The sequence below is a fragment of the Narcine bancroftii genome, chromosome 1, assembly GCF_036971445.1.
Source record: "Narcine bancroftii isolate sNarBan1 chromosome 1, sNarBan1.hap1, whole genome shotgun sequence".
In the NCBI taxonomy this organism is placed as follows: Eukaryota; Metazoa; Chordata; class Chondrichthyes; order Torpediniformes; family Narcinidae; genus Narcine; species Narcine bancroftii.
This window is the reverse complement of record NC_091469.1, coordinates 251,342,790-251,366,299: the sequence shown is the minus strand read 5'-3', so window position 1 is coordinate 251,366,299 and position 23,510 is coordinate 251,342,790. Positions and strand designations below refer to the sequence as shown.

The following is a 23,510-nucleotide window of genomic DNA, read 5'->3' as shown; positions in this document are numbered from 1 at the left end:
TGTCGATTTGGGAATGGAGGGCATGCAGAAGTTCGGAGTTGTATTCCACAAGAAAATTACTTACAATTTAAGAGGTAAACATTATATTTTTTGTGAAATATGGAGCCATATTTACAAACTGTTGGTATTAAAATTTAAATGAATCTCGAACATTCCCTTTCTCTGTGGGTCTCAAATATTTGTAAGTATCGGAACATGAAGTCCTCTTGTGGTGAGTTTCTTGTCCCTTTTCTCTTTAGTTTGTTGGGAGAGGGGGGATTTAGATGAGGTCTTTCTTTTGTATTTTTTTAAATTCTTTTTTATATAAAATACTACATGAAATATTGTGATATCTTAAGAAGTTTTATATTAAATATTTAAAAAAACAATGAAGGAATAAATATGGGATAGCTGGTAACACTCTTTTGAGAGGATACTAGAGAAAAATTGGGTTCAGTTATGTCATTACCTATTTGCAGTGAAGTGGAAAATCTCATAAGAAAGGGCAATATTAAAATTTTAATTTCTACAATGTATCTTTTAATACAAACAGGAACCCCTAAGCATGGAGTTTATAAATCTAAACAAAGGTGTGAGATGGATTAGAATATTGTAATTAATGAACGAAGATGGTCAGAGTTATGCCGAGATTGTAGAACTAATACTATTAATGAAAGGTATGAACAAGTTCAGTATAATTTTCTACATCAGTTACACATTACACCACAAAAATGGAATCAAATTATATCAGACATATTGGCTCAATGTGTTAGAGATGTAGAGGTGGGGACTTTCTTCCACTCAACATGGTCACGTCCCAAAGTAAGGCAGTTTTGGGTGGATTTAGATAACTTTTTAGAGCAGGTTACAAATGTATTTCCACAAAATCCAGATTTATTCCTATTGGGGAATATACAAGGGGCAAGACCTAAATTGAAATCATCAATATATCAAGTGGAATTTGTTAAATTTGCACTAACAGTGGCAAGGAAATGTATTGCAATTACCTGGAAATCAGACTTGCATTTGGGTATGAAAAAATGGAATGCAGAAATTCAGAGTTGTATTCCTTTAGAGAAAATTACATACAATTTCAGAAATAAATACAGTATATTTGTACAAATTTGGCACCTGGATATGCAAATTTTAGGCATAAATATGTAATAGTCCTTCCTTTCCCGTGCCCTGTATCGATCCTCTCTAACTATTCAGAGCAATCCTGGATGATTTTATTTTATTACTATATTATTGACCTTTAAATAATTTATTTTTGAGGGTAGGGGTAGAGGGGAGTAGGGAAGGGGAGGGATTATAAATATCATGTAGTGTTTTTTTAATGAATTTTATTATTGTATTAACTACATGAATGTAAAATTTAAATAAAATATTAAAAATCTTGTCCTTTATATAGGAAAGACAAAGATGCATAACTGACATTTCAGGATTGAGCTCTTCATCAAAATATGGAAAAATGTTTCCAGGTGCCTGAACAAAAAAGGTGGGGTGGGGTGGGAGCACGGAGCCAAAGGCAGGAGGTTACTAGGTGAAGAAGGTGGGGGGGGAGGGAGACTCCGTAAATAGAGAGGGAAGGGGCTGGAGATATGAGGAAGACAGGGACCGACAACAGGGACGGGAAGGAGAATGGAGAGTAGGGTAACAGAAATTGGTGAAGTAAATATTAATGCCATCCATTTGGAGTGTGTCAGAATGGAAAATCAAATATTGTTCCTCTAACTTATGGATGGTCTTGGTGGAATAGTAGGAGGCTGTGGACAGACATGTGAGTGTGGGAATGGGGTGCTGAATTAGAATGGTCTCACAGTGGGAGATGTGGAGAAAAGGTGCTCAGGGAAGCAATCTCCCAGTAATGCTTCCAGAATCTCCGACGTAGAGAAGGCCACCATTGGAACACCAAATATGCTAAATCATTTCCGTAGATACACAAGTGAAGTGTTGCTTCACTGGAAAGGTCTGTAGGGACCCCGAATTGTGGTGAGGGAGGAGGTGTGGGCGCCAGTGTTGCACTTGATGAAGGGCTCAGGCCCAAGATACTGGTTAGCCTTTGCTTCCTATAGATGCTGCTTGGCCTGCTGAGTTTCTCCAGCATTTCTGTGTATTGCATCACAAATTATCTGCCAACTTTCCTCTTCAACTATCACAGTGATAATGTTTGAGAACGGATGGACTGGGCAGTAATTCGGTTGGAGTTGTCCTGTGTTGAGCAATACTCCCCACTGTCCAGCAGGTGCCACTGTTGTACACAAGTCTCAGAGGAGGCAACAACGTGGCTGTTTGATCTTCCTCTATCACGTGTCGAGTCCACAGCTCTTCACTAACCCTAGAATGTCCTCTCTCTTCCCCACCCCCACCCTTCATGCCATTCCAGTAATCTCTTTTGGACGAATGCAGTGGTTGAGCTCTCCCAGTCCTCCAGGGTAGTGAATTGCACCAGACATTTCCCCTCAACCCTGGTCCCTCTCTGCACCCAGCCCTGTGAAGGGTTTGCATCCTTTGGAGCTCCGTACAATATGCTGTGATCACCCACACGTGGTGGACACCCAAGTCACGGAACCATGCGTCTGCATCGGGGTAGGGTGAAACAAAGCAGGATCGTCCCCATCCCTGGCAGAGGAACACTCAGTGGGCCTCCCAGGTATACAATGTTGTCCGAGCATTTAAGACACAGTAGATCCAATACAACATGGAAGATTGTGAAATCTGTTGCTTCAGAACTTTTTTAAATGGCCAGTGACTGACTCGAACATCAGCCTACAATGTGGTGCCTACCTATATAACCTGCTCCACCATCTATCCTTTCTTCTCTCACACCCATAATCCTTGTCCCTATCTGAGAGTAATTTTGAAACGTTGATGCTTCCTTGCGAAAGGCCAACATGGCAGGTTCAGCAATTAGGAAAAGTATGTTGGCCTTTATCATGAGAGACATCTTTCAATTACCTTGACTGAGATTACATCTGGGGCATTTGTGCACTGATTTGGTGTCCGTTATCACGTTGATGGGGTATAACCTTAAGATTTTGCAGAGATTTAGGATGGAGATGAGGGGGGAACTGCTTCTCCAAGAAAGTAGTGTATCTATGGAATTCTCTGCCCAAAAAAGCATTCAATGTATGCATCCATTCAATGTATTTAAGACACAGATAATTGGGGAATTTAGTGTTATGGGGCAAAAGCAGGTAAATAGATCTGAGACCATGGCCATGTATGGTGAGGCATGCTTAAAGGGCTGTATGGCCTTCTCTGTTCCTACTTTCTCTGTTTTTATAAGCTGAGATAAGGAATTATTTGCAAATGATTCGAGCTAACTGGTGGAAGGGTTTGAGCAAGTTCAGTAAGTGAAGACCTCTCTCCCTGAGAAGACCACGCAGCCATCACCAAACAGCTGGACAAGCCAAACTCCCACAGGACAGACAAGCACCTGGCCAGCATATAACCGATGGGCTAAATGGCTTCTTCAATACAGACCAGGCAGCTGTGAGCAGTGTTCCCCTCCTCCCCCCCAAGCATAGGATAACAAGTCACCAGATCACTGGGTGATGACTCATTTATTTTCTCTTGACACAAGTACATTCAAGATCCATTAGAACACAGTCCTTGCCAGCTCGCTCGAGGAACATGTCTAATCTTTTGTCCAGAACAACTGTCGCTGCATCCAGCATCCACTGTGGTCAAAACTGTCCTTCCATGTTCCAGAGGGAAGATGAGATATGGGATACAGTTAAAGCAGGCATCCAGACCTCGCTCAACAGACCCAGAGCCCTCAACCAGAAACAGGCTCAGACCACCCCAGTATCCATGGTGGGAGAAACCAGGCTGCTACCTCCAAATTCAGTTCACTGAGCTAAAATGTGGACTCTGTTCCTCTCTCCACGGACACTGTCTGACAATACAGTGGGGACTCACCAGGTTGATTCCAAAGATTCAGCAGCCCCTACACCTTGTTTATGAAGAGACACTCCCAAAAGTCATGAGCCGCGAACTGAATGATCCATAGTTTATAAATAGCGGTCTGCTCATTCTAGAAGCTCTGTACAGGCCCTTGGTTAGATAACACATAATAAAATGCACAAGGGAATACAAGGTGCCAAACAGGCCCAGGATCAATATACTCAAGTGCTTAACTGCAGTGTGTCTAATTCTTCACTCCGAGGCTAAAATGAACAATGGGAGAAGTTGGGTGGGGGGGGGGGGGGTGGGGAAATAATTGACCGAAGTAAGCTGGAGTGGGGGAAGGGGGAGGTTGCGGAGTCTCTGGTCAGGATGTCACCAGCACTGCATAGTTGGCAGGGTACAGCCCTGCTTGTCCGCTGTTGAGCTGACCCTTGCACCAGCCCTGGTCATCCTCTTCTCCGATCTTCAGGAACTCTTCACCTGCAGGAAAACAGAAGAACACAAGAGGAGAGGAGCAGGAATTGGCAATCAGACCCCTGAGCTTGGAATCTGGCCGTGGACTCAGCTTCATCTGCCCACCTGATCCCCATCACTCTCAATTCCCCTACTATGCAAAAGTCTATCTCATGGTGTCCTAAATATTCTGCTTCCTTTGGGAGAGAGATCTGCAGATTCACCACTTGCTGCAGGAAGCAGTTTCTCCTCATCACCATGCTAAATCTACTCCCCAGTATACTCCCACTAGTTCAGTCTCACCTACAGTGGAAAAAACTTTCCTGGTCCTATCCTATCCATCCTTTTCTTAACTTCATACATCTCTAGAAGCTCCCCTCTCACTCCTCTGAATTCTAGTGAGTACAATCCCAGGCAACTCAATCTCGCCTCATGGGTTAAGCCCCTCATCTTCAGAATCAACCTGGTGAGTCCCCACTGTATTGTCTCCAGAGCCAATTTATCCTTCCTCGTGTGGAGGATAGATGACCAGGCTGCCAACAGGATCTGTGTCCAGGGTGTGAGTCGGGGTGGTTGTTACCATACAAGGTAGAAAGAAGTTGGTGGGGGGGGGGGAGAAGAAGCTGGAGGGGGAGGATTAGGGTGCCAGAAACCCTTGCCACCAATAATACCACCCTCATTCCACTCTTCCCCAACTGCTACCTCGTTGGTGTCCTCAGCCCACACATCACATCACGAAAGACTGCCTTCCCATGGGCTAGGTCGGGTCACACCGCCCCCACAAACAGTGAAGTCTGCAGGGTCAGGGCAAACTAAAGACGGGGAATGCACTGTGTGACACTGGTTTTTCCTGCATTGGCATGGTGAGGCTCGGAAGTCTAGATGTGGTGAAACAAAAGTGTTCGGGCTGCAATGGAAAATGGGTTTGGCTGCAGCTTCAGGCTGGAGGTTAGGAGAGAGGGTCAGAGGCAGGCAGGACTGGGAGTTGGCTCTGAGTCTGTCACCATGCACAGGAGGGAAGATGGCAAGAGGTGTGCACCAGATCAGAGCCAAGGCTCTACATTATAATCCACAGCAGGTAAATGTGTCTGTTCCACATGGTGGGCTTAGAAGATTGGGCCCCACATCACGCAGTCCGGGAGTAACAATGCAGAGAAGATTTACAAGGATGTTGCCAGAACTTGAGGAACTGAGTTACAGGGAAAGGTTAAACAGGATAGGACTTTATTCCCTAGAGCAGAGTTTGGGATAGAGGTATACAAAATAATTAGGGGTCTAGATGGAGTAAATACAGTGGACTTTTTCCACTGAGTTTGAGTGAGACAAGAACTGGAGAACATGGGTTAAAAGTGAATGATGAAATGCTTAAAGGGAACATCAGGGCGAACTTCTTCACGCAGAGAGTGTAGAACGAGCTTCCAGCTGAAATGGTGAATACAGGCTCAATTATGAAATTTAAGAACAATTTGGAGAGATACATGGATGGGAGGGGATGGAGGGCTGTGGTCTGGATGCAGGTCATTGGGATGAGGCAAAGTAATAGTTCATCACAGACTGAATAGGCAGAAGCGTCTGTATTCATGCTGTAGAGTTTGATGGACCCTCCCACATCCAAAGCCTTACAGGAAGAGTAAAAGGGTCTATGCTAGAACACATGGCCACCACAGTCCCAACTACAATCAGAGAGAGAGGGACAACACAGAACCAGGCATTTCAGCCCATTGGGTCCATGCCAACCATCAGCCACCCTGCATTCTTGTTAACCCCCCCACCCCTTACCCACACTGGGGGGAAATTTACAGAGACCAATTAATTCAGCAACCCACTCATCTTTGGAGCAAACCTGCGTGGATAAAGGGAGAACAGGGAATGCCCGAAATCAGGAATAATTACAGGTGAGGTAGAAACTCTGCTAGCTGCATCAACGACCATGCAGGAATCGTGTCTTCAATTAAGCTTTCAGCAGGTCACAGGCTCTGTTTTTCAACGTGAGTGCCTCATGTCCTGATACCCCAAGGCATTTTCATCATCTTTTAGTTTCCATTCAGGGATGGATGGGATCTAGGGATGTAGGCTTTGCAGCCTGGGCCAGGACTTACTTAGTTTCCCATTCTGAATCTTGCTTCACAAGGTGGTGAGAGAGCTACCCTCTTGAATCCTGCAGCCCCAGAAGTGTAATGTCCCACCCCCCCACAGTGCTAGTAGGGAGGGAGTGCCAGAGTTTTCACCCAGCAGCGGTGAAGGAATGATGACATGTTTCCTCGTCAAGTGTGCCACTCGGAGGGTAACTTCCAGTGCTGGAGTTCCCCATGCTATTGCTGATCTTGTCCTTCCAGCTGCCCAAGGAGTCTTGGTGAGTTGCTGCAGGTGGTCCAGAATGCTGCTGCTGTGTGTGGGGGATGGAGTGAGTGAATGGTTGCAGATCGGGGTGTCTACCAAGTGGGCCACTGTGTCCTGGATGATGGTGGCATTGAAGCTGTCCTTGACTATGCAAGTCGAGAGTGTTCCCTCACGTTCCTGACCGGAGCCTTGGAGATGGCAGAGTCCTTGTGGTGTCAGGAGTCAAGTTACTCACTGCAGGGGCCCCAGCTTCTGACCTGTTCTCATTGCCACATTGTGTACATGGGCCACTTCTGTTCAGCTTCTGGTCAATGGTAAACTTCATCTTCGTGGCACAAGACAGAAGTTGGATGGAAGCCTCTCCACTGACATCCAACACACAAGAAACTCGATTCCATCTAGGACAAAGCGGCCCATTTCAATGGTATCCCATCCACCTGTGTAGATATTCATGGAAGCCCCTCAACCAATGGGGTGGGGTGGAGAAACAGCAAGACGCCACATTGGTGGTAATGGAGTATTAAGAGAAGACTGTAAAATGTACAATGATGAGTATGTCTCGATATGATTGACACTATGGTTGCCTGGCACCACAGTTGGGGGCAAGGATGGAATATATCGCAATATACCAAAGTGCTGGAGGATGTCAGCAGGTCACGCAGCTTCCATAGGAAGAAGCAGGCCTGGGACCTTCGTCAGGAAGTACCCAAGTTTCTCCAGTACATCTCTATCTGCAGACTTTCTTGTTTAACTGGAATATATTGGAGTTATTTTCTGACAGCACCTCCCAAGCTGCTCACCATCCTGATCTGGAAATAAAGCCACATTCTTGCGCAGTTGCTGACTCTAAATTCTGGCACCCATCATGCAATGGGAGCACCTTGTCCAGGACGTCAAGCTGGTAGCTCACTCCCACAGTGCAAAGCAAAATTCATAAGAACAGCTTGGGACAGATAAAAAAACACTGGTCTTGAAGGTGTCAAAAGGTAACAATATATACTCCGTCCAATCCCAGTAATCCTGCACACTTCCAACATTCATTACTATCCACCCGAGCAAATTCCAATTGCCCACTCACTGCTTATACCCCCGTCCAACAGCATTCTGTCTCCCCAGTCTAGTTCCAGTTCCTGGCTCCATCACCATGACCTATAACCACAGTCCAAATCCACCCAACACCTGTCCATCCTCTAATATCTCATCATTCCTTCTTATCTTGTGAAGTCCCACTCTCTCCACATGGGGCATCAAATGAGATATTGTGGGTCACAGGGTGTGGTCAGCGAGCAGGATAGTGTTAGACTGGGTGGGATATCAAAGGCGTGGGAAGAGAACACGGTAGGATTGACTGGGTGAGAAATCAAAGAATCAGGGAAGTGGGTGGGACATGAGGGGTCAGGGAAGTGGGTGGGACATGGAAGGGTCAGGGAAGTGGGTGGGACATGAAGGATCAGGGGAGTGGGTGGGACATGGAAGGGTCAGAGAAGTGGGTGGGTCATGGAAGGGTCAGGAAAGGTGAGATGGAAAGGGTGAGGGTGGAGTAAGAGCAGAAGTCTGGGAAATTGAGGAAATCTGAGCACTGGACAGTGGGGCTATGGATGATTCTGAACAGTAAGGTAGGACTGGACGGCATGGGTCATTGGGAGAGGACAGCAGTAGGTTTTCTGGGCTTTGTGTTCAAGCCAGGGTATAATCTGCTGGTGAAGTGCCCTGCATTTGAGACAGGCAGCCCATGCTGCCACCACAAAGGTGTGGTGCACTGTGAGTTTTGAACAGCACACAAACATGCAAAGCAACGTGCAGCCCACGGAGGAAATCCTGTGCATCAAAGCCAATGCATGTTAGTTGGTCAGTACCTGCAGAAAAGCTCAGCTCATCAGCCTCCAGCCCCATGTAATCGTACAGCGCACGCACTCTCACTGCTGCTACCTTCACTGCATCCTCCGATCCCAGCATTGGAACGCTCCTTCTGGGACTATCCTCCTCCGACCAGTCGGATGAGTAATCCCTGACTCCGCTGTGGAGAAAGGCAGAGCTCAGTGCATGTCCAGAGGGGAGAGGGGAGGTGGAGGGAGGGGAAAGAGCACAGAGAGCAGGGGAGTGAAGAGACAGGTGGAGAAGTAAAGGGCAAAGGACAGGTGAGGGACGGGGCGGGAGAGGGAGAGGTGGGGCGGAGAAGGGGAGGGAGAGGCAAGGGGGAAGAGGAGGGAGAGGTAGGGGAAGGGGAGGGAGAGGCGGGGCAGAGAAAGTGGAGGCAGGCGCATGCAGATTTTCATAGCACCAGGTGACAGAGAGAGCACATTTTGCAAGATGGGATTAAACGGAGTCAATCAGAGATCTGACGATCATAGACTGTCTGCGCTTTGACAGGATTGCCGATTAATTCTGGCCCACCACTTTATCCATCAAGTACTTATCTAGTTCTGCTTGCCAATCTGTTTGTGGATCTTCTAATTGGAGCTAAACAGTCCATCTCTGTTGGCTGGTGTTTACAAAGATGTTTCCTGCTTCATTCCCCAATTACCTGAACTTACTCTCCTGACACCACAGTTTCCATTTCTGACAAAACTGTGTTTTCGATTCTCATCAGATTGGTTAAATCTGATCTTTTGTGCTTGTGCAACCCAGTTTTCCCCATTTCTCCACACAAGCCAAGTCCCTAGGACCTTCTACTGCATAATCATGACAAACTTCCATAGAAACAATGCCCGAGGTGTATTCTAAGTGTTGTACGTAGGATTGTGTCCCTTTCATGAAATTTCTAATCACCTGAAGGTCAGCTGCCATGTTCCCCTACTGGAGGCCTGTGACTAGTGGTGTGCCTCAGGGATCGGTGATGAGACCATTGTTGTTTGCCATTATCTGGATGATAATGTGATAAATTGGATCAGCAAATTTGCAGACGACACTAAGATTGGACAATGAGGAAGGTTTTCAAAGCTCGCAGAGGAATCTGGACAAGACTTCCATCCTTGTATTGTGGTAGGTCAAGAAGGGGTAAGTGATAGGGTGGATGAGGTACTCTGTACCTGTTCTGTGGTGAGGAGTGCGGAACGGAATCACGGGACGGCAAGACGTTGGTGAGAGTCACTTCATCTGTAACTTGACCGAACCTCTCCTTGCGATGAATAGCTCGGTTTGCCTCTGGAAACCACTCCTGTCAGGACCACAAGATAAATGAAAATGGGGTCAGGAATCCCAGTGTGAATATTCTAACAATGTAGAAACGACTTGGCCCATCAGGACCATGACAGCTACTATCACACTCATTCTCTCTTTAATTCTTTTTTGTCATTAACCTATGCCGTGTAGTAAATCTACCTGCATGCTTTTTGGAAGCAGGAGACAAATGTGGTCATTGGCAGGATGTGCAAACTGCACTCAGTGACATGACTGGAAGTGTACAAAATCGTGAAAGGAATGGATCAGGTTAATGCAGTCTTTTGGTCAGTCAAAGGGGAGTGAAGAGCCAGAGACAAAGGTTGAAGGGGCAACTTTAAAAAAAAACTATACACAGAGGGTGGTGGGTGTATGGAATGGGCTGCTAAAGGAGGTGGTTGAGGCAGGTGCTGGTGGAACATTTAAGAAACATTTGGACGGATATATGTATAGGATGGGTTTTTGAGGGATACAAGTGAAAGATAGGCAGGAGGCAGGTTGGGCCTAGTGTAGGTGGGACATTTTGGACAACATGTTAATGCAAGCGGTGACTCTATGATCCCTGGAGCTGAGGCAGTACCTGTTACTGCCCAAGCACGTTCGGCTGACGCTGGGGCTCTGTAGTCCCTGGTGTATGCACCTTCGACAGGGACACCTCCTGCAGCTTCGTTGGGAGCATGGATTGTGCCTCTTACCCATCTGAAATGGTGCTTCTTGGAAATTCACCTTCCGCAGAGGTCGCGCAGTCCATGCCTGACAAAATTTCTGCAGAACACAAGCCTCTGGGATTGTGAAAGGGCAGAGAGTGGGGGTGGAGGGGGAGATGTCGGAGGAGGAGCTGGTGCATAATGTTTCAAACAAATAGGGACCTGAAGAAAATGGCAAGAGTGGGGACATGGAAACATCCAGCAATTAAACACCAACTTGTGTTCAGTTCTGGTCTCCTCACTCCAGGAAGGATATGGATACTATCGAGAGGACGCGCAGGAGATTTACAAGGACGCTGTCTGGATTGGAGATCCTGTCTTCTGAGAAATAGGTTGAATGATGGAAGATGAGCGATGAGCAGAGGTATTGGTGGTGGGGATGGTCAGTGGCTGAAAGAGCTAACATGAAGGGGCATAGTTTTAAGGTGCTTGGGAATGTGCGGGGAATGCAAGAGGCATTGTATGATTTTCACACAGAGGGTGGCGGGTGTATGGAATTCACTGCCAGCCACATGGTGGAGGCAGATATACGAAGATTGTTTAAGAGTCTTTTAAATCGGTACACGGAACTGAGAAAAATAGAAGTATTATGCAGTTGGGGAATCCTGGAGTAGGTTATTAGGTTGCTACAACACTGTGGGACAAAGGGCGTATACTATGTCCGCCTGGTAATGGGCTGATCTCGAATCAACAATGGTTCTATAAGCATCCCACATGGTGCTCTAACCAGCATCAAACAAACCCACTCCAACAGCCAGAGCACAATGTACAGTGTGCTCCATAGCCACAGGCTTCTTCCACCCCAGGCATGCCCCACCCACCTCAAACCTCCTCCTGTGGCTCCGCATGAGGTCCAATCTCATCTCCCCAACTCGCCTTAGGATAACATCAACACCAAGAAGACCCTCTAGCCCCGAGACGAGGGAGAAGCAAGCACTCACCTCGAACTGTGGCCAGCTCATGGGCACACCGGGCCCATGTGTGTTCTGCCACCACCGGAGGTCTTCCTGCTCGCTGGCCAAGGCTATAGCCTGGCGCATGTCCCGGTAGATTGTCCGGAAACTGCAACAAGACCAAGGGGGCAGAGACTAGTCACAAGGCTCTCATAAGAGAGCAGTTCAGCACAGGGCAGGCACTTCAGCCCCACTTGTCCATGCAGCCCAAGGTGGCACTCTGGGCTAGTCCCATCTGCCTACATATGGCCCATATCCCTCTTATCCATGTATCTGTCCAAATGCCCTTTGAACATTGTACCTGCACCCACATCCTCTGACAGCTCATGCCAGACATGGACATGGAGTGCAAAAAGGTCTCCCTGAAATCTATTCCTTCTCACTTTAAACCTATGCCTTCAAGTTTTAGAATAGTTCATCTGGGAAAAACTGTGAGCATTCACTTTATCCATGCCCTTAATGATCTTCAGATCACCCTGTATATTATTATGGTGCCGGTGCTCTGCAATTGCTCACCTAAAGGACACTCCTTCTGTCCGATAGCCTACAGGTCAGCCTTGGGCAAGGTGTAGTCCCTGTTCAGCTTCCCAATCAAGGTCACGTGAAGCCATGGATTGCAGATGGTGGATGGTTTTTACCAGAAGACAGTACAAATTGGAATTTATGGTTGTCAGACTAAAAACACTGGGCAGATGAATCTGCTGATCAGTGGCCAGGGTTACCTGTCCAGTATGGACACTGTGACTGAAGAAGGCAACGGGAAACCACTTCAGTATTTTTCCCCATGTATAATCATGAACTCAACATCGACTATGGTCTCAGCTCAAAGATGGAGCCTTCACGGAAGGAGAACAGGGGAGGCAACAACTACAATTCGGAGAGTCAAAGATCATGACGGATGGAGAGACATGATCGCCCACACCAAACGTCAGGGCACCTAAATGATGAATGATGTACATTATTAAGGGACAAGGAGGAAATCATATATATGGGTTTGAGACAAGGATTGGTGGAACAGGACAACAGCCCAGTCTGGTTATAAATTCAATTTTTAAAAAGATTTAGACATACAGCACAGTAACAGGTCCTTTTGGCCCATGAGTCTGTGCAACCCAATTGACCCACAACCAAGGTACATTTTTGGAGGGTGGGGGGAATCCCAGAGCACCTTGAGGAAACCCATGCAGACATGGGGAGAACGTGCAAACTTCTTCCAGACGGTGCGGGATTCGAACCTGGGTCGCTGGCACTGTAACAGCGTTCCGCTGTCTTGCTAACTGTGCTGGTTTTATTCATAATATCAAGGTCTAACAATTGGATGAAGATTGCCCACAATGTCCTTCATTGATAAACAAACTGTTCGCAATAGCCATTCAAAACTGCACATGAAGAATGAAAATTAACTGAATTGTGTAAGATCACCCTCAAGCTCGTGTGTGCCAGGGAATAAAGTCTACCTAACCGTTCCCTAGAACTCAAGCCCTCTACCCCCAGCAACGTCCTAGTGAATCCTCTCTGCATCTCCTTCCATCTTAGTGACATCCTTCCTGTAGCTGGGCTCATAAGTGCACAGGGAACTTCAAGTGTGCTCTCACTAATGCCTTGTATAACTGAATCACGGAGTCCCAACTTTTGTATTCAATACCCTGCTCAACAACAGTCAGAACGGAAAATGCCTCCTTCACCAGCTTGTGAGTCACAGTTTTACTGGGAACTATGCATCGGTCCTCCAAGGTCTCTCTGTTCTACAACACTCTGCCTTTTCTTGCTTTGACTTAAGCAAACTCTCACTTTATTCAGAGTTAAAATGAACTTCCCAATCCTTGGCCCACCACCCCAACTGATCTAGATCTTGTAAAACTTAAATATCCTTCCTCACCATCTGCTACACCCCCAATTTTGATGTTATTTGTAAATTTCATCTTAAATTAATTGACATCCAAATTTTTGAAAAAAAAAATTTTTTTTAATTTTAATCGAGAAGATGCGGGTAAGGGCTGAGTTAGTGGCAGTGGAGGGGAAGACATTTTTTGAAGAAGGAGGATATCTCAGATGTCCTGGAAGGCTTCATCCTTGGAAATGAAGGAACCAAGGGAATGGAATAGAATCCTTCCAGGAGACAGGGTGGGAAGAGGTGTGGTCAAGGTAACTGTGGGAGTTCATGGCTCTATAGTTGTCTGTCTTCAGAAGTGGAGGCAGAAAGATTGAGAAAGCGGACAGAGTTACCCGAGATGGCCCAACTGAATTTGAGGGCAGAGTGGAAGTTGATACAGTTGACTGTAGTAACAAAGAGTTGAGGTGTCTTGCTTGTGTAGGTTTGGAACAACAAAAAAAAAGGCCTAGTTGGGACCCATATGAATACCTAAACCACCTTTAATTTGGAGAAAGTGAGATGAGCCAGTTATTGAGGGTGAGTACAAGTTCTGCCAGGCGGAGGAGGGTGGTGGTGGTGGAGGGGGTCTGGTTAGGTCTGTACCCAGGAAGAAGCAGAGAGTCTCTTTATGGGGAATGGAAGAGTATAGGGACTGGTGCTTGGTGAAAATCAGTCAGCCCAGCCCAGGGAACTGAATGCTGGTCAAACTGGAGAGTAGGTGTGGTGTCCCGGTTGTAGGTGGGAAAGGACTGGACCAAGGGGCACAAACCTCTTCACTCAGTGAGATGTGAGCTCCCTGCCACAGAATGTTGTTGAGGCTGGTTCATTAGACATTTTCAAAAGGGAGTATGATGTGCCCCTTATGGTTAGATGGATCAAGTAGAATGGAGAGAAAGCAGGAAGAGGGGAGTGAGGTCCTATTATCATGTTGAATGGTGGTGCAGGCTCAATGGGCTGAATGGACTTCTGCTCCTATTTTCTATTAATCTATGAAGTGGCAAAGGTGCTCAGCAATCAACCAACCTGTGTTTGGTGTCTCCAGTGTGGAGGCCGCCAATATTGTGAGCCCCAAATGCAGCAGACTTCAATGGAAGTACAAGTGAATCGCTCCTTCACCCAGAACATCACACTCTCTTCTCCCTCCTGCCATCGGGCAGAAGATGCACATGCTTGAAAACACAAACCTCTAGGTTCTTTGCTGCTGTTATCAGACACTTGAATGGACCTCACACTGACAAAAGCTGATGCCCTTCCATTGTATTTTTCTCCATTCCCCATACTGTTTGGACTTTTCTTTATTCATTGCAGTATTTGATTTACTCCCTACACTGTTGCCTTATTTGCTTTATTTTGTTTTTATTACACTACCTGCTGATTGCCTAGATAGCACATCTAGCTTTTTACTGTATTGCAATACACACAAGTCAATTCAATGATTGTTCGGGTCACCCATGCAGCCCAGGGGCAATGAAAGGATCACAGTGCCTGAACTCTCAACCACAGGTGCAGCCCAATTTATCTCACTGAATTGAATTGTTTATTGTCCCCTATACCAAGATACGGTGCAAGTTTTGCTTACCGTGCTATCCAGGCAGGTCAACCCACATTTGACTAAAGCAGGTGGCATAATACTAAATAACAGGGTGGCACAGTTGGCATAGTGGTTAGCGCAATGCCTTTACAGTGGCAGCGATTGGGACAGGGGTTCGAATCCCACGCTGTCTGTAAGGAGTTGGTACGTTCTCCGTGTCTGAATAGGTTTCTTCCAGGGTCTCACCCTTCAAAACATACTGAGGGTGCATATTAATTGGGCAGCAAGGACTTGTGGGCCAAAATGACCTGTTACCGTACTGTATATCTAAATTTAAAAAAAATGAAACCTTCTTACAGCACCAGCAAACCCAGGTTCGAATCCCGTGTTGCCTGTAAGGAGTTGGCATGTCCTCCTCATGCCTGTGTGAGCTTCCTCTGGGTGCTCCAGTTTCTTCCCACCAAACCATACAGGGGCTGTAGGTTAATTAGTATATTGGACGGCACGGGCTCGTGTGCCATATTGTATGTCTAGATTTAAATTTAAAATAAACCAAAACTGCAGTGGTCCCGTCAGAGTGCAGAGTATAATTTTACAAAGACTCAGACACCAGAGAAAGAAGTGGGACCTTCACTCTGCATATCGCATCAGTTGTCGTTGCAGAATGTCATCTCAACACCGGCTGATTCACCCATTGAGTATTGCTAGCATTATCAATTTCTATCGCAGATTTTTAGAATCTGCAAGGTTTTATTTTGCTTTGATTCCTATTGGGGCTTCCACAGGGCAACAGAGCAGGCAGTTCTGGTATCGTTTGCCTGCTCTCCCCTTTTGCTACTTACATGAGAGAGTGGCGTGGTTAGTGATGTGGATATTACAGTGCTAGCAACCTATAAATGCATTTGCCGCGATCTGCAAGGATATTGTACATTCTCCACATTACCTGTGTGGGTATTGTCCTTGTGCTCCGGTTCCCTCCTATGTTTCAAGACTTACGGGGTTAATTGGTAGCATGGGCTCGTGGGATGGAAGGGCCTGTTTCCGTGCTGCATCTCCAAGTTTATAAAAAAACACTAATTTTTGCAGCAAGCTACTTCCCCCTTCCAAGCTCCCACCTTCACCCTGACTCCCTGGGCAGCTTCCTCACCTGTCGACACTGGAAAGGTCCAGATGTGTGTGAAAGTCAAGTAGGACTTCTTTGAAGAACCGGAGGCGTTTTCTTTCATTGTCCTGGCAGGTGTCAAAAACCTGTTCCATGTCTTCCATGTACTTTGGGTTGTATTTATTCAGGTCTTCCAGAGCTTTCTGATAGCGATCCCGACTCTGCACACAACCAGCATTCGGGTTACCTCCTCTGTCTACTCCAACCCCCACTGGCCTGAAGCATTTCATGTCTCTACTCCCAGCCTGAACCCCCTGTATTTCCAACTACAGGCTGACTGTTATGAGGGGTGGGCCAAGACCCACGAAGATACATCCGTGACCCAGGTTGGAAGGGCCTGTCATGGGAACAGTGGGGGTGGGGGGGAAGTGCACAGGGAGTGATGTCCTCCCCAGCATTCCCCCCCCCGTCTCCCCCAACTCCTGTCCCTTCCCCCCACCATCTCCAGTCCCTCCCTCCCAGCTCCAGTCCTTCCCATCTCCCTTCCTTTCCCTCCTACTCCCCTAACTCCCGTCCCTGCCCACCATCTCCCATCCCAGTCCACCATCTCCCGTCCCTGCCCACCACTTCCCCCATCTTCCCCGCACCATCATCTCCTGTCCCTGCCCACCACTTCCTCCATCTCCTGTCCCTCTCCCCTTCTCCTGTCCCTGCCCCCCAGCTCCCGTCCTTCCCCCCAGCTCCCGTCCTTCCCATCTCCCTCCCTCCCCACCTACATCCTCACCTCCTGTTCCACCCTCTGTCTCCGCCCCCCAGCTCCCATCTCTCTTCCCTCCTCACCTACTCCCCCAACTCCCTTCCCTGCCCACCATCTCCTGTCCATGCCCACTCTCCCACCATCTCCCGACCCTGCCCACCACATACCACCGTCTCTCATCCCAGCCCCATCTCCCGTCCCTGCCCATCCTCCCCATCTCCTATCCCTGCCCACCATCTACCACATCTCCCATTACTGCCCAATCTACCCCATCACTTATCCCTGCCCACAACCACCCCCTCCCTGCCCACCATCTTCCTGATCTCCCATCCCTGCCCACCCTCTTCCCCATCTCCCTCCCCTGCCCACCATCTCCACCCCCGCAATCATCTCCTTCATTTCCCATCCCAGCCCACCATCTTCCCATCTCCCCGACATGCCCACCCCCTCCCCTGCCCACCCTCTCCCCATCTCCTGTCCCTGCCCACAACTACCCCCATCTCCAATCCCTGCCCACCACCTTCCCATCTCCCATCCCTGTCCACCACCTTCCCATCTCCCATCCCTACCCACCACCTTCCCATCTCCCATCCTTACCCACCACCTTCCCACTCCCATCCCTGCCCACCATCTCCTCCAACTTTCGTCCCTGTCCCCCATCTCCCGACCCTTCCCAACATCTCCATTATCTCCTGTCCCTGTCTACTACTTCCTCCATCTCTCGTCCCTGCCCACCATCTCCCCATCTCCCATCCCTGCCCACCATCTTCCATCTCTTCCCAACAACTCCCCATCTGCCGGCCACCCTCCCTGCATCTCCTCCATCTCCAGCTTCTCTCCCATCTCCATCAATCCCCAGCCCCTCCCCATTTCCTGCCCATCCTTCTTCAGCACCTTCCCCACTACTTGTCCTTCCCCCTCCCCCCCATCTCCCATCCCTCTCCATCATTTCTCTCCCTATCTCCAGTCCCACCCTAGCCCGTGGTTGGCACAGTGCTTCATGTTGTGATTCTGAGTTCACTCTGCTATGCATGTGCTCTAGTTCCCTCCCGTATCCCAAAGATGGGTTGGTTGGTTACTTGGCTGCTGTATATTGCTTTGTGTAATTGGGTGATAGGACTGTAGGCGATGCTAAGCAAACAAGATGCAGCGAAAATTAGTTGTGGGGTATAGGCTTGCTTGGTGGAGTGGGATATTCTCAATGAGCCTAATGTCCTCCAGTGCAATATGGAACATACAACCTCAGACAACCACAGAACAGAAACCGGGCCTTCAGCCCACCCAATTTATTACCCTGCCTCGTCCCATTGACCAGCACCTGACCATAGCCTTCTATACCCCTTCCATCCATGACCCATCCAAATTTTTCATAAAATGTCGAGATCGAGCCCACATTCACTACTTCATCTGGCAGCTTGTTCCTTACTCTCAGAGTGAAGGTTACCCTAATGTTCCCTTTAAACAATTCACCATTCACCTTTAACCTATGTCCTCTGGTTCTTGTCTCACCCAATCTCATTGGTAAAAGCTTGAATTTACCCTATCTAAACCCCTCACAATTTTACCTCAATCGGATCTCCCCTCATTCTCCATCACTCCAGGGAATAAAGTCCAGTTTAACCTTTCCCTGTAATTTACCTCCTCAAATCCCATCTGAGTGAGACACCAGGATGAGGGGCACCCCAAACCCTTGCTTCCAATCCCAAGGCATGGGTGAATATTCCCCTCTTGCCTGACTGGGTGCAGGGCCAAGAACCTTTGAGATGTTCAACATCATCCTGGACCATCAACCTCACCCTATTTATGACATGTGGACAGACCCTGCTCCTGCACCACACATGACCCCAGGCCACAGATGAACTTGCACCGAGACCCACATCTTCCTGACCTTCGCCACCTCCTCCGAGCTCCTCTGCACCCGCTCCTGCAGTTTGCGGAGCTGGTCTGGGGCCAAGGACTGGTCAGCTCTGCCGTTGCTTTCGCGGATCTGCGCTGCTCGTTCCTCTTTGCGAGCACCGTGGTAGCTCCGTTTGGCTGTGTCTACCTGTGGTGGGTGGGGGGGGGGGGGGTAGAGGTTAGGCACAGACCATGGAATGCAGTAAACCGCTGTGGAGAGGGAGTAGTTCAATCTCCCCTCAATAGAGGTTAGAAACTGACCCGCCCCAGCTCATGGGTCAGAGACCAATCTGCCCCACACAGGGGCCTGAGAGACCGACATGCCCCAGCCCAGGGGTCCAAGACCAACCTGCACCACTCCAGGGTCCATCCTACTCATCCCAGGGGACTGAAACTGACTCCCCCACCCACCCAGCCCAGGGGGACCATTTGAGCCACCCAGGCTCAGGGAAAAGAGAAACTGACCCATCACACCCAGGTCTGAATAACACAAGGAGACATTTTGGGTCTATGATGTGAACACCACCAGTACATTCCCCAGCTGACTGACACCCCTGAAATGGACACCTTACCTCCTTGAGCTTTTTGACCCAGGGTTTCTGTGCCTTACAGAACTCATCCTCTGCCTCTCTACTCTCCTTGAATCCCCCGACCAGCTGCTTGTGGTACGCCTCCCTCTGCCACTGCTTAACTTTGGCACTGTCTGCACCCACCAAATGTCTCTGCATTTCCAGGTGGAGTTCACTCAGCTTGTCCGCAGCCAGCATGAAGGCCTGCCAGGCTTTCTCCAGGGTGCCATACTGGGAACCTGGTGAGGAGGGGTACAGAGGGAATGTGGAGGGAAGGTCCGAAGGGAGATGAGTGAAAGTGGGGTGGTTGGAAGAGAGGGCCAGGGAAAGAGAGGGAAGGACCAAAATGAGGATTGAAACAAACGGCAAGGTTACAAAGGGTGTAACATCACAGAATAACATTGTGAATGGGACAACACGGTTCGCATAGCAGTTAGCACAATGCTGTTACAGCGCCATCGACTGGGGTTAAAATCCCGCTCTGTCTGTAAGATGCTTGTACCCCATGTCTGTGTGGGTTTCCTCTGGATTCCTCCCACCCTTCAAGGTTTGTAGGCTAATGGGTGTATCTGGGTGGCATGGGCTTGTGGGCTGGAAGGGCCTGTCACCGTGCTGTATCTCTAAAAAAAAAATATTGAAATAGTGATTTGTTGCAACCTTGTGGAGCACGCGTCACAGCTGCCCAACGAGAACCAACCCTATTCTTTACCCCCTGTTGCCTGGATAGCTTCAACTGTCTGCATTTGCCTTTAATTTCATAAATTCTAATTTTGTACCTCACAAGAAACTTTTAACAGAGCATTCCCAAAAACCCATAGAGATAGGACGTGGATGAACACAGTGACACCAAAGCTTCAGATGCTGGGAATCTCGAGCAAATAAAAAACTCAACAGGTCAATGTCTCAGGTCTGAACCCTTTATCAAGAGTAAGGTGGGATAGGTGAAATTCCATATATAAAATGGGAAAGAAACTGGGTGAGGGGCTCCCAAAGGTGGAAGAGAACAGAAGATGTGAGGGGTGGAGGGAGATAGGAGAAGGGGGGGGTGAGAAGAAAATTTAGAGAGGGTAAAATAAATCAGTACAGAATGAAAACCCAGTGTTCATGTCATTAGATTTAAGGCTGTCCTGGGAGAATATGATGGGTTGTTCCTCAAGTTTACACTTGGCCTCACCCTGACAGTGAATGAGGATGAGGGCAGGTTGTTGGAATGGTTGGGGGTGTTGAAGTGGTTGGCTACAGAAAGTTCAAATTGAGTCCCACAGACAGCGTCGTAGTTTGGCAACCCACTCCGTGCTTCGTTTCACAAAGGTACAGAGGCCTCCATCATATCACTGCATTCGCAGACCTCTTCAAAAAGGTACATCAGCCTGATACAAGTTCGAGTTGTGATGGGTGTAAGAAAGGAGAGGGGCCATTAGTCCATATGTTCTGGACTCGTCCTCGTCTGGAAAAGCACTGGAGAGAGGTTTTTCCACCCCTACCTTTAATTCTGAATATAAAATTAGTGCCGAGCCCTTTCGTTGCTCACAAGAGGGAAGGATGGAGTTCCTGCACCTTCAGTTCAGAGTCGCACTCTCCTTTGCCTCTCTTTGGGCGAGACGTGCAATTTTGGAAGGATGCTGGCCCGCCCACTCACGGTCAATGGCTGGGGGACATCATGTCCCGTCTAAACGTGGAAGAGACTTGGTATTCAGTTAATAATTCAGGTATAAGATTTCAGATGTGTGTGTGGGGGGGGGGGGGGGGGGGGTGTTCATTCACAACTCACTTGCCCACTTTATTTTTTTTCAACATAATTTGACTGTCTGACCCATATCTTTTCTTTAATCCCTTTTTTCTCCCTTTGCTTTTATTTTAATGTTAAATATATGTAAAATCATACAACTGTGGGAAGGGAAAGGGCTGGGATTTTTTTCTTTTGATAATTTCACCTTTCTTTTTTTCCCCTTTATTTCTGTTTGAATATACTACCCAGACTATGATTTATGGATGTTTTTCAATTTATATTTTTGACCGATTGTTTACTAGCCATGTACAACTCTTCAAAACTCACTTTCATTGTATTTTTAAATTTGTATAGTTTAAAATGAATAAAAATAATTTAAAAAGGAAGGAAAAAAAAGTCCACTGGGTACATCCTACAAATCAAAGTAGATTCTCTCTACATCAAACAGTACAGGGAACAGGCCCATTTCCGTGCTGAACACAAGGTCCAAATCCAATCAAAACTGCTGCTTGCATCTGATAGATATCCCTCTACCCCCTTCATATTTGCCTGTCCATCTAGCTCCTCCACTGCATTGTGTTTAGCATCAGATTCGGCATCTGAAGCCACCTGTGTGACCCAACCAAACAAGATGTTGGTACAGTGTGGACTGCCTATAGCAACGTGGCAAAGTTAATTATTAATGGGGGGGGGGAGGTGGGAAAGCATCTGAAACCTACTGCATGCGAGTGCAGCCGGGTCAGAAATACTCAGCTCCAAATGCAAAACAGGGTGAGTGTGCAGGAGTGCGAGTGTAGATGGTTCAGAAGAGGGAGAGAATAAGGTGGTAGAGGGCGGGATGAGGGAGGAGCCAGATGGAGAGTGATAGAGAGAAAGGAAAGGGGAGAAGCAAGGAGACAAAGAAGGGGGTGAGAAAAGGGCAAAGAGTAGATGGCAGAGGAACGGGGGAACGAAAGGGGTGGGGAGAGGGAGAAAGAAAGGGGTAAAGAGATAGGTGGCAGGAGGGAGGGATAGAGGAAGTAGAGAGGAAGGGGAAGGGGAAGCAGGGGGAGAGACAGACACAGGAGACTGAATTTTGCAAGGAAACCTCTAGAGGGATGGGAGGTGTGGGAATAGTTAAGGGAGGAAGGGCATGGGTAGATTTGTAAGCCCTTTTACCTTTCTCCACCCTGGACCTCCATTTCTTGGACCAGTTAGTCAGCATCTGAGCATATTGTTTCTCGATCTGTGCCCTCTCCTGGAAGCAGCCGAGCAGCTCATTACAGAGACGGTTCCCATCGTCGATCCGCTTCACTGTCCTGCTGTAGCGTCCCGGCTTCAAGGAAAGGCAGAAAGCAAGAGGTGAGCACTTCCAGGGGGCCGACCTGAGCAGGGGAGCTGAGGTACAGGGTGAGTCACAGGATGTACCACCGACGGTCTGGAGTTATTTCAGGAAGTGTAGCAGGAAGGGTGAATATGGTCCAAGATTGTGGGGGGGGTGGGGGAAGAACAGGAGCGTGCCAAGGGTTAGAGGTAGGGGAATTGGCAGGGGAATGTGGAGAGCAGCGAGAAGAAGGGATGTGAGAGAGGAACAGGAGGCAGCCTCCCAGGCCAAAAGTCAAAATTGTTCATTGTAATGTGTACAAAGGTTGAGCAAAAAGCTTTGTTTTACATGCCATCCAGGTAAATCAATCCATACTAAAGTAGAGCAGTTAGTGAAAGAAGTGTAGACGACAGTATTACAGGTAAAACAATGCAAGGACAGGACAGGCAGGGTTTGTGAAATCAGGCAATCAGATTTTACCGATAGGAGTCTGGTTAACAGCAGGAAAGGAAGTGTCCTTGAACCTAGATAGATTACGAGAACGGGCAGAGAAGTGGCAAATGAAATATAACATCAGAAAGTGTACAGTCGTGCACTTTGGTAGAAACATAAATGAGCAGACTATTTTTTTAAATGGGGAGAAAACTGCAAATTCCCAGATGCAAAAGGGAACTGTGACCACCCATACAAGATATACTGAAGGTAAAACTGCAGGTCAAGTTGGTGGTGAAGAAGACAGATACAACATTGGTATCCATTTCAAGAGGAATAGAATGTAAGAGCAGGGATGTGATGCTGAGGCTCTATACGGCACTGGTGAGACCTCACTTGGAGTATTGTGACCAGTTTGGGTCCCCTCATTTAAGAAAGGATGTGCTGACATTGGGGAGGATTTAAAAGTGGATGATTCTGGGAATGAAATGGTCATCATATAAGGAATGTTTGACAACTCTTGGCCTGTATTCATTGGAATTTAGGAGAATGGGGGTGGGGGGGGGAATCTCAATGAAACATCTCGAATGTTGAAAGGCGTGGACGGAGGAGATGTAGAAAGATTTTTTCCCATGGTGGGAGAGTCTAAGACAAGAGGGCACAACTTCAGGATTAAAGGACATCTACTTAGAACATGAATTTCTTCAGCCACAGGTTGGCAGAATTTGTTGCCACAGACAGTTGTGAAGGCCAAGTCATTGGGTGTATTTAAGACAGAGATTGATAGATTATTATTTAACCAGGTTTATGGGGAG

At 47.7% G+C, this 23,510-nt stretch overlaps 1 protein-coding gene across 15 annotated transcripts in view; it reads right to left on the bottom strand.

Annotated features, from left to right (window-relative positions):
• Window positions 1-3,526: 3,526 nt before the first annotated feature.
• The window catches only part of pacsin3 (protein kinase C and casein kinase substrate in neurons 3), a 61,823-nt gene continuing 41,839 nt past the window's right edge, over window positions 3,527-23,510 (bottom strand). For 13 of the 15 annotated variants that reach the window (XM_069894909.1, XM_069894897.1, XM_069894831.1 and 10 more), the window contains 8 exons: window positions 22,119-22,275; window positions 19,235-19,470; window positions 18,655-18,810; window positions 16,055-16,230; window positions 11,492-11,612; window positions 9,714-9,841; window positions 8,541-8,701; window positions 3,527-4,371 (listed from right to left, as the gene is read on the bottom strand). In XM_069894909.1, coding sequence (XP_069751010.1) covers window positions 4,256-4,371; window positions 8,541-8,701; window positions 9,714-9,841; window positions 11,492-11,612; window positions 16,055-16,230; window positions 18,655-18,810; window positions 19,235-19,470; window positions 22,119-22,275 — 1,251 coding nt within the window. In that variant the 3' untranslated portion in view covers window positions 3,527-4,255. The remainder of the gene's footprint in view (window positions 4,372-8,540; window positions 8,702-9,713; window positions 9,842-11,491; window positions 11,613-16,054; window positions 16,231-18,654; window positions 18,811-19,234; window positions 19,471-22,118; window positions 22,276-23,510) is intronic. The other 2 variants (XM_069894926.1, XM_069894936.1) reach the window with 2 other exon arrangements.